Source organism: Metopolophium dirhodum, chromosome 8 (assembly GCF_019925205.1).
Source record: "Metopolophium dirhodum isolate CAU chromosome 8, ASM1992520v1, whole genome shotgun sequence".
Classification (NCBI taxonomy): Eukaryota; Metazoa; Arthropoda; class Insecta; order Hemiptera; family Aphididae; genus Metopolophium; species Metopolophium dirhodum.
In genome coordinates this window covers 35,450,296-35,462,601 of record NC_083567.1, presented here as the reverse complement: position 1 = coordinate 35,462,601, position 12,306 = coordinate 35,450,296, and the positions used below count along the sequence as shown (strand labels likewise).

General features: G+C 30.1%; 1 protein-coding gene across 1 annotated transcript; it reads right to left on the bottom strand.

Annotated features, from left to right (window-relative positions):
• Positions 1-2,596: 2,596 nt before the first annotated feature.
• On the bottom strand, positions 2,597-11,544 carry LOC132950021 (protein yellow-like). Its single transcript, XM_061021203.1, has 6 exons — positions 11,231-11,544; positions 7,291-7,412; positions 6,914-7,132; positions 6,022-6,267; positions 5,011-5,315; positions 2,597-3,776 (listed from the first exon to the last, which is right to left on the bottom strand). Exons 1-6 carry the CDS (start codon positions 11,403-11,405, stop codon positions 3,554-3,556), a joined length of 1,290 nt encoding a protein of 429 aa, XP_060877186.1. The 5' UTR covers positions 11,406-11,544; the 3' UTR covers positions 2,597-3,553.
• Positions 11,545-12,306: the final 762 nt, after the last annotated feature.

Sequence of the window (12,306 nt, the reverse complement as noted above, 5' to 3'; positions counted from 1 at the left end):
TTAGCTATATTTGCAAACAAAAATCAGCACTTTATTACGTATTGTATTATTTGTATATATGATACATCATTACTTAGAATTAAAATCTAGGTTAAGAAAATATTTATATTATATATTTAACAATATATGTATTATTTGTAATTAAGTCCTTAGTGAGTTTTAATTGTCTCACTACAATTATGCATGTAGAAACATAGAAAACTAGGTTAAGCTATAATAATATATAAGATATATCACTATTGGAATGAACAAAAGGGGAATCTTAAGATCTTTAGAAGTTTTTGCGACCATTGTATTACACACTATAATATAATATAGTGTCAATAAAATCCGGATATATATTAATTATATAATTGTTCATAATATTGTATTAATTATTTACGTCGGAGCCTGGAGGTAATCGCTGTATACGAGTATAATATCATATAATTTATTCTTTTTAATTAAAATACTATTTACATAATATGTTTAATATAAATTACCATTTTTATGAACGCTTGAATACTTACCCATAAAATTATCTGAGATGCTCTACATTTACATTTTCATAATACGTATATTTTAAAAAAACGAATTTAATAATACGGTCGACGGAGCTATTTTAATGTTTCTTAAGTCATCCTACTTGCACTACTATAGTATTAAAATGTGTGCATTATTGTACTAGAGCGTCCTTCGTTATTAATAATTGTTATAACATTTTTAAGTATCTAAATCATTGATTTGGACATTTTTGATTTAATTCTTAGTAATCGAATAAAATGTTTTTTTTTACAAAAAAATTAGTTGGCTCTGTGTATCTTTAGAGGTCGAAAAGTTCTGCTGACCGATAAAATTCGATTTTGCTCTGTAGAGTATATTTAGTTTATTTATCTCGCCAAATTGTTTATTGCACGGTTTTGCGAAACATTACAGAGAAAACCATGTTATTTATTTCAAATAGATCCTAGAAACATAGTGAGGAGCCAAATTCACATACGTCCAAATAATTATTGCCATTTGTTACAGTTGTAATTTTCCCACGACCAAACCATTTATAGTAGATACCTATTAATATTAATAACTATATATTTATAAATATTGAAAACAGTTTCGTTGATGAATTTTTTCTGTGTTTATATTAAACATTGTGTAAGCTTTAATTAGTTCGATTTTAAGTAAAATGTTACATTAAATAATTTGCATACAAATAATTAAAGTTGAAATTGTCTCAATTGTTTTTTATATTTGAAACATTCACACAAATGCTAAAATAGCTTTAACTAACACAATTTAATATTTTAATGATGTGCAAACAGTATGCATTTTAAAAAGGTAATAATTATGTATGTTATGATCGAACACCAAATAAACTATATTATAATATTATAATGAATAGATAAGAAAAAATTAATTGTTGATACAATCATGGTGTTTGTTATTATATTTATAATTTAATTTAGCTGTGCTATCACCAAATAGCAAACACTGAGATATAACTCCTCAACAACTGCATTAAAAAAAATAAACAATTTTACAAAAGTAACTTTAAGTAAGCAAATAGTAGAGATTGTATATATTATATGTAATGTAGTTATTATCTTAACGGAATTCATTTAAGTGTATCAAACATAATACATATTTCCTATGCGGTAAAATTATTATAATTTTAAAATTATTCTTTTATGATAATGCTTTACAAAATATTATGAATGTTTTATTATTTAAAATGTGATGATTTTTGTCTTAACTTTAGTCTATACAATAATATGGTTCCAAATTCCAATATAAATACATCATGATTTAGATCAGTGATTCCCAACGTGGGTGGTACCACCCCCTGTGGACTTTTTTAATTTTGAGGGGGCGTCTTATTTTATTAGATTTCAGAATGTATAGTATATGAAAATCCGGGGGGGTGGTGTGAGATTTTTGAAAATCTAAAAGGGGCGTTGGGTAAAAAAAGGTTGGGAGTCACTGATTTAGATGCTTACATAACATATTATTATGTTTCCATAATCTTCCTCAACAAAAAATAAAATATGTTATAATCGCAGAAATTTACAACCAAATTACTATTATAAAACATATATTACTGGACAGTATGTTTAAAAAAAATCGTGAACGATGACGTATTATTTCGATTATGTGAACAAATAGCATGGAAACGCGATAATTTTTAATTATATTTCATAACCATCTGTATGTATAATTTATATGAATCAACTATATCGTAAAATATTAGTGAATATACTGCCTAAATACTACCAATATGCCGTAAACGAACAAACACTACTTCAAAATGTCAACATACGACGCCCTTGAACAGAGTTTTGAGTACATATTTTTCGTTTTAGAGGGTTTTATATAAATATCGTTCATATTTTATAATATTTATTGTTTATAATAGTTTTCTCGCGTCTAGTTTAGGATAATATGTAATTGCAATCTGAGCATATTTTCCCTGCTGTATGAAAATATACACAATTATAATATAATATATTATGAGAGTATATATGCGACCAACTGTCAGGCCCATCCGCAGTAAGTAGCAATAAATGTTAGTCTGAGCTAATACACACAGCATTTACACAATTTTAAAAACACAGTCTGTACATAATGTTCCACAATTTAATGGTACTAATAGTAAAACACATTACACAAAATATCTGTTTTACAGTATAATAATATAATAATGAAACTAAAAGAATTATATTCTCAACTAACAAACATCCGAGATTTCTTAAATTATAATATCCTTAAAATTATAATGTTAAACAATAAATTTTGATCAATCATAAAATAATTAAATATACTATAATAAACATAGTATTATAGTGCTAACGGTAACATCGGCTTAACTATAGTAGTTATGTGATTACATTTTCGGCTTGTCTTATAAGTTATGACTGTAATAATATTTTAAAACAGAATAGTATCCTTCATGATCCATTGAAATCGTAATTTATTGTAAAAGATTTGTCGTATAATATGGTAGGCATCCTTAGGCCATTTGACTTTTTCAATAAGTATAAAGTTTCAAGAATTTCAGCACGGTTCGAAAATAATCGATTTATACATTGCGTTTCCGTCGAGAATTAAAAATTAAAAATACGTCCGTTTGAATTAATGTTTACATTGAAGATCGAGGCACATTTAATAATAAATAAATAAAAATACAACCTACAAAATTATCGAATTGCGTTCACATATTATCTCATTGTATTATTATATGAACATTTCGACGATTTTGTTGGCCGGATCCGATCGGAATTATTTCAATCGTTATTTATTAATAATAGTATTTACACAATGTAGTTATATTAAATTAAATGTCGCAGCTCCGTTAATGTTTTAATATTATTATATTATACGGACGTAGCGGCAACCCTAAGTAAAATGGCATCATCATTAATATACCATACGCGGTGCGTATCGTTTGATATCTGGTATAATCGTTACAATGTGTGGTATCATGTAATTATTATTGTTAATATTGTAAGCAAATACAACAACAGGGTTTAGCAATAAATTATCATCGTGTGGGTGCAGTGTCAAGTAAAATAACAGCTGATCATTTGAACAACAGCAGAGAGTTATTGTTATTGAAAGCGTAAGGCAAGAACTCTGGTTCCCTGAGTATCCTCATGATCCGGATGTTCACTTCCCTTTTGTCCAGAGTCTTTTTGAAGTATCGCTGTAACCGCGACGATACCACCCAAATGGCACCTTGGTCGCGTTCGGCCGATCTGATATCCAATACGAACTGCAGTTCCTCCGGGCTGTATGCCAGCACACTAAAAACACGAATTTGTGTTCATTAAATGTTATGTATTTTTAAAAATTTTTTTTATTGAGTTAATGCTTCAACAGCTATGGTCATTAGCCTGAAGGTTATTTAGTAGGTTTTCAACTGTGGGGGAGGGTACGGTTGATTAGAACACAGCATGTGGAGTGGATTTGTCACTAAAACCCAGGTGGTATAACCCATCCGTGAACTAGTGACACCGGCTGATGCTTGACTATAGAACACGTTTGTGACTGAAGCCAACCACCGCTCCGTTGTGTATTATACTAACTAAATATACATTGTTATCGAAAAAATAATCACAAGACAGTCTTTGGTCATTCGACAGTCGTCGTCAATTTAGGTACTACTGTTGATTAAATATACAATTTATACTTAATCAATGGTACTACGTATAATAGCCAATATAGGTACCTATATAACCCGACTAAATAATAATGTGGTCGTTCGTATATTATAATATTATATAATACTATATCGCACAACAGAGATCTCACGAACGCTACTGACTCTCACTCGATTTTTAATTGGTAACACTAAATCCTCGTTATGATATTACTATAGCAGTTTTTACAAAAACAAATATAAAACCCAACAACAATGAAGTCTAAAAATTGTGCATACAATGACTGCGGTATTAGTGTGAAAGCTTTAAGAGCAGTATTTTTTACGCAAACAAATTGTTGCCATAATTCTGGTTTGGTGGTACTAACTTAGGGTTTTGTAGCGGCACGTAATACGTAAAAGCTACTTGAAAGTTGGATAATACCCAAAAATGTATTTAAAACTTTGTTTAAACGATGGCCAAACTTAAGCTTTACGTGTGGAATATATTTTTGTTTTACTTCTGCCACATAAAATCACATTACTAACTGAAAGCGTAGTAATTTTGGGTGGGTATAATAAAATAAAACGAGCTACGGAATTGTTATATCGAATTAACCTTACTAGGAGTTATCGAAGAACTTTAATGCAATTTATTTTATTTTTGACATTTATAGGAATTAAAAAAATAACAGACTTGTAGCGCAAGAAAATTCAAATTTTCGTATTTGAATAATGAAAAATTGGTAGTATCACTGAAGTGGATACACTTTAAAAAGCCAAAATAATCTAGGGTTGAATTTTGAAATGGTAGTCAAGTCGAATTAGTCAATGACAATGACACCGCCAAGTATTATAAGATATAACTAACATAATTATAGTATAATATTAAGACTCACCCGTGTTCCACGGATCCCGGAATCCAGGTGGCTAAGGCCGTTTCGGACACCGGACTGAATATGAGTGCACCGTCCTTGGGATCGACGGCCAACGGGGCGGCTTGTGAAGACTTGTGGCCCACCAGCGACACGGGAAGATCGGCATCGTCGCCCAAGTTAGGTCCAGCCTTGAGCGCGGATGTGGGCACAGAGAACAGACGGTCGGAGGCGAACGGCTGGAAGTACAGGCGCCGGCCTACGGATCCGAAAGGCGATAGAGCTAGACCGATGATGCCGTCCATCAGGGTGAAAGATTCACCGGCTACCTATACATACGGAACATGCAAAAAAACAGTTAGAAAATAGTTACCACACAATCGTGATCACAGGAGTGGCGCAAGTCAAGTGATGAAGTACTAAGGAAGTTTCAAAATATGAGTGATTTTTTTTCACTACATAGTATAATAATATTATATTACTATACCTACGTAATTCTCTTCACATATAGGTACTTAAAAAGGCGGCTTACTTAAATTTGGGCAAACCAATGTTCACATGCATCTTAAATTTAAATCTATGGTAATAATAGTACCTATTGCATTTGAAAATTAAAGTCCGGACTGACATCGAAAATGGACAAAATATTTAAATAGCGGATTAAACGTTATCTCCGTTATTTTCTGAAAACTACAGAGAGAAATTACCTCATTTAAATGTAATATAATATATTCAATGTATATTATATATAGAGAGATTTTGATTATAGGTTCACAATATTTTATAACTAATAGACAGCTCTATTCAGAATTTAAAAAATCGTGACGATGCACATGTATAGTTTTAAGTTATAACTTACTCTCGTATACCTAATAGGTACAAAATAATAATTAGCAATCATTGATGGAGAATACACGCGGACTAGGTACACATTATACAAGTTGAGCAGTTCTAAATCTTTTTGAACCCGACAAGCACCACACGACAATATTTTAATTATTTATTTTTTTTTTTTGTGTATCAAAAGTAACGCACCGAGAAGGTTCCGAAGTCTGGGTCAGGGAACATGTACGGATGAGAGAGTCTCCACGCCGTGTCTCGTCGGGCGTCGTATACCAGAATTCCTGGGTTTGTGCTGTCGGTCATGTACACAAACACGTTGTCACAGTCTCCGAGGAATCCGTCTTGCAGATGAGACACTTCGACCTGATCGTCGATCACCAGATTTGTCAAAAGAGTGTTGGGTCTCAAGATTTCTGCAGGCAGTGTCACGCTTCTCACCTGAAAGTTGCAATGCATACTTTACTTATTTGTCGTACCTATACAGTCTTACTTCAAATTGCATATAGCTATTAGTGAGCGATAAGATTTTAACTCGGATGAATACAATAGTACCTATAGTACCCATACACATACATTTTATTGTATCTATAAGAGTTACAAAATTATCGTTCATTTTCCCAACATATATTGGCGCTGACGATAGTCAGAAAACAAGCCCTTTTTTACACGCATAATATATAAATATCATCATATTATTATTATATCCACTCGTCGTTTATATCAAGTCTACCTAATATAATAATATATCTAACGTTTGTTAAAGTACTTACTTTAATTAAATTACTAATGATTATCACGTTATTTTACCCCTAATTTAGCTAAACATTTTTTTTTTTGTTTTTTTACTAGAGTGGATGTATCAATTAATGAATAATTATATGTTTATAGTATTTTTTTGTGTTCCGTCCCGTCTATCTACTTCTTAAGTTTCTCGTAATTTCAATAAGTTATGACCTATGATTATTCCTAAGCTATGTTAGAAAAAAATCAATAAATTTAAAAATAAAAATGTAATTGTAAATTCACGATATTTTGATTTGTTATGTTATATACGTATACCGGTATGATAAAATAAAATACTCACCACTCGGTCTGTTCTCATATCGAACACCAACAACTTAGGCGGGCAGATCGTATTGAAAGTCTCGAGACTGTCCATGACTCCACTGTCCAGCACCCACAGCCTGTTACACCTGTCTGCCCTGACTCGAAACACGGACACCAGACTGGAACAGTTGGGCGTCGGCGTCTTCAGTATATCACCACTGGAAGCTTCGCTGTGCCATTCCCAGTTGGGATACGCCTGCACAAAAGTAATGAGTTTCAATCACCATATCTCAGCGTCACAATCATCATATTACAATAATATATTATTGTAAACGATTCAAAGCACTCAAATGTTAAGTTTATATAGTCAGATATCACTCGTATTTTTAACACCAAAATCCAGAACTTATTTACCTGTAATAATGGCGATTTGTGAGTGTCGTAATTCACGCCAGCTCGGTTGCGTGGCACCCACGCCAGCGTGGCCGGATTTCCATTGAACAGTCTCGGGGTCGTAATGAATATCCTGTCCCAACCTGTGGACAACAAAACAGATTGTAAGTAATTGTTTTAAAAAGAAAAATAATAATTTGGGATGTTGGTGTGCGGAAAGTCACAAAATATAATATATTGATTTAATAAATAATAATAATCACCACAAAACACGTTTTAACAGATTGTCGCAGATATGAAAACGAAAGAAAAGAAAATAATTTACTTGAGCACCTTTACAAAATCTTAGGATCCCAAACAGAAACGACCAACAAAGTAATAACTAATAACATTTTCAAAACGTTCAAAATTATATCATAAACTAATACATTTAAAGAAATAGACATGTTAATTTAAAAAAATATATAATTACACGTCCACACGCTAATGGCCATTGTTGTTGAAGCGAATTGTTCAATAAAAAAATAATAATTGTAATACTTAATATATTATTATTATACATATTTTAATAACTTTTAGATAATTCCGGGAATTTCAAAGCTCTTTTACACCGTGTTTCCGTCCAAATTTGAACAGATTCCTATATGCCTGATTAATAAAGTTTATACTTATTTGTTATTTTGATATATGACACTTCGCAATATACTCTATTCTTCAAAAATAAAATAATGACCAAATTTTATATGTACATTCTCTTGACACACGATTTTCGAACATTTTTATTATTCGTTTAAAAATATAAGTACCTACCAATACCGTAAACCGAAGTACCTACATAACATAGTATCGATGCGATACGTACTTACATAAATATTTTATTACAAACCTCTGGAACGGTTGTCGGACTTCTTATTATTAAACGTGGAGAAAAACAATTTTCACTGTAGGTAAATCCGAAAACTGAAACTATTCTCACATTCCAATTCGAAGTACACCGTCGATTTGTATACAATCCACGTATTTATATAAAAAATATTAACAAACTATAATAATTTATTACAGCAGATGGATACACAATGTACACAATGTATTGATTCCGAATATTTCTCATGAAAAGTAGTAAGTACCGAAATGGCGAAATGTAAATTAAAGCTATACCGAATTTATGGCGCCATCTAGCTTTCATACCAACGGGATTAGATCATCGACCGACATTTTTTAAATAAAGACTAAAAATAGCATTATTATAAACTATTGTAGTTTTCACACAGAAAAATGAAAATGTGTGCAACAATATAATATTATATTCAAATAGTGTAATATTTTGAGTTATGACTTATGACGTTTCAACTTTTATGAACAAAACAGACACGTACATGTAGAATGAAATCAAAATATAGATTTGATTCTCGTAAATCGTGATGACAGATGAGTACTATTATACATTTTAAGTTATATAATATCTTCAAAAATTAAAATAACTTTATCTAATATTACTGGTTACAATAAATATAATTTAATGTCCAAGAAATATTACATAATATAATATAGTATATGTGTTTTTTTTTTCGAGATGCCTAAATTGATTAACTTAATGGTACAACATGTCTGCATTTGAAAGGTATTCTGGTATTTACGTTGGATTATACAGTAGGTAGGTACGAAATATAAGTATAAGATATACAGATAAACGAGTGTCCAAAACATTATTTTCCATTAGACATAATTCGAAACTAAGTAGATTCCTATTATTATTTAGAAGAAAATGTATTTAATATTTTAATAATTTAATTCTTTCTTAAGCCTAAAAAAAATATATGCATTATACATAGGTATTACACATAATATTATATTATATTTTACCTTAAAATATTACATTTTTAAACTTACCATAAGGAATGTAAAAAGATAAATTAATATTAAATTTAACAACCGATTTAATACCTACCTATGTTTTTCTTGAATTTGTATAAATATAGTTTATTATAGACTATAATTCAAAACTAAAAAATAGATAATCCTACTAATTTAGGCTAGGCTTCAATAATTATAAGAATTTACGAAACAAGAATTATTATTATTAATTTATGATAAAAGTATTTTTAAAATGTAATTTTGTAATAATATAATTTTTATAAAATTAATCCTTGTAGTTTATTTAATTAAAGAACATCTACCATTATATTTTATTATAACTAGTAATAATGGATCAGTCTGCTTAAGAAAATTAAATTTTTAACCTTGCTTTTGTTGATAATAATATATACTTACATAAAAAAGTATGTTGTCTGTATATTATGAATATTAATTTTTGAAAAACAGAATTTAAAGCAAGTTACTATAATATCAAAATAGTCATAATTTACAAAAAAATAAATAGATTTTGATAAAAAAATTTAAAGGCATTTATTCAATAGGTGCCTAACTATTATTGTAATATTAAGAGGAAGAAAATATTAAAGTGCTGTTATGTATTATGAAACAGCCGTTTCCAATTCGAAATTATTACGCCATGGTCGTTTTCCTCCGAAGCATATTATTGTATTTCTATATTTTTTCAAGAATAGTAGGTAGGTTCTTTAAAAGTTATAGAGATATGGGTACTTTATCATTTTATATTATTTACTGTTATTTTAATTTTACTATGCAATTGTTTTTAATTTAATTATGAACTGAAATCAAGAGCTATATTTATTACTGTAGAGCAAGGACTTTAATGAACTAAAAAATCATCAAATATACATTAAAATATAATATTATTAAGTACTTATACATAAAATATTCTAAAACATGTGGTTAAGTAGGTATGTTCTAAAAAAAAAATTACAACTAAATAATTATTGTAACATCGTGACGGACTATCCGTAATATTAAACAAAAATAGACGTAATAAATGATTTCATGAACCTATTGTGTTACACTATATTGTAATCTAAACTACTCACTGACCATTAAGATAAAAATTAGTTTGTACCTATGGCCTTTATGACAAATTCAGTTTAATTAAATAATTGCTAACATTGATTTTGAGTATTTTATCAGAAACAGTGTGATTTGTATTTTATACTCACTGAACATACGATAAAATTAACCAAAAAAATATTCAAAGCATGGAAGTCCTTGCTCTACTTATCACGCATCTAAATTTATAAAATAGATCAATCTAAAATGGTATTATATACTATACAACACTATACACTATTACACTGTAAAGTACCTAATACAACTATAGAAGGCATACTTATTCTAGATAATGACTAAATTATGAATTATGATTGAAACCTATTTATTTTTTTACATATAAATTATAATTATTCATCTTAAAACTAAAAAAATGTATATCCTTACATGAATGATATACTTATAAAATAAATTGTATAATTCAGATCCAATTGTTTAAGTTTGACTATTAAAATGTTTATGGTTTAAAGCCTACTCTCAAGTTTCATAAAATAAAAAAAAAGTGTTAATAAAATGGTAACTACTTGTTTCGCATATTATAAATCATCTGATGATAAACATACGAGCGTATTAAGCCAATTGTATGCATTATTATAATAAATTACAAAATATACTTATAAATTATACATTTTTAGAAATAATAAATAAAGTTACTTTAGATCCAAAGTAATCAACTACAAATCTATAATATCAAGTATAAACTGTATAAGTTTAGAACAAATATGTAATCCTTTAAAAGAATCATCATATTATTCAAACGGGTCTTGAAGTATTGATTAGATACTTACATGACAACAACGTATTTACATAATATTTTTTTCTATCAAACTCAATAACTACAGAGACTTTAACGCCTTCGCACACATTACCGACTTTTATCTATGTATGACGGTATGCAATAAGCATAATGCTTATAATTACACAGTATGATTATCATATAATATCAGTACGACGGTACCTATGAGTTAAAAAAAAAAATAATAAACAATTATGCACTAACCAATTTCGATTCCGGTGGATACCGTGACTTCAGACTTGTACGAATCGGCATTTGGGTAATTGAACGGCACATCGTACTTGAGCGTTGTCCATTCGTTGACGATCTGTAGGTTACCAGCACAGGTGACGGCTGTCACGGCTGCGCACGCCAAAAGTACCGCGTTTGCGGATATCATGTTTGAAAAACTAATCGAAATTTGAACACTTCGTGACGTATAACTCGAACGGTTGAAAAAAAATGCACGAGACTTACGACCAAGACCAGACACGATCGGAGCAGGTCTGCGGCGAAACTAACGTTTTGACGTTTTATCAGCGTTCAGCACGCCGTCATCAGCTGCCGGACGGACACTCATGGGTCGCCGCCACCACCACCACCACCACCACTGGAACCGGTCCCGAATCCCAAAGCAGATGGGTGCGCGTGCGCCGAATGAACGCCGTTCACAATAATTACTGGTATCGCCTATTATATTATACTATTATTACTATTAGCGTTGTTATAATTATTATTGTTAATTTAATTACCAAGTACCGATAACGACACATTATGTTCACCGGAACTACTGGATATTGTTCCGGAAAAATGCAAGGTCGGTACGAAACGGTCGTTTAAATGCAAACAAAACTCTACTAATACTATACGGTATAGGTACACTGGACAGGGTGTATATTCTGAAAATATATGATGATGTGAAATATTTAAATACCGCTTCAGAGTGAAATAGTCCTCCACATACACTCTATTTATGCAAAAATATTTTCATAAAGATTTGTGAATTTATTACGACCTTCCAGGAAGACTTTGAAATTTGATCGTTGTGTACATTTTTGGTGAATTATTGTCCCAGCATAATTAATTTAAACAGAACTTTACAATTCTTCGTTACTTTTCTTCATAAATGTTTCCCAAAATCCCATGGGCTATAATATGATAATGCTATAAATTGAGCGTTATGACATGATATAATATCTGTAATTCTATCGTAATAAATTGCTATCGAAATCAAAGAATTGGTAACGGCACGACAATAATATTATACTTATCTATAATATCGGATTTATCAAACTATTCAA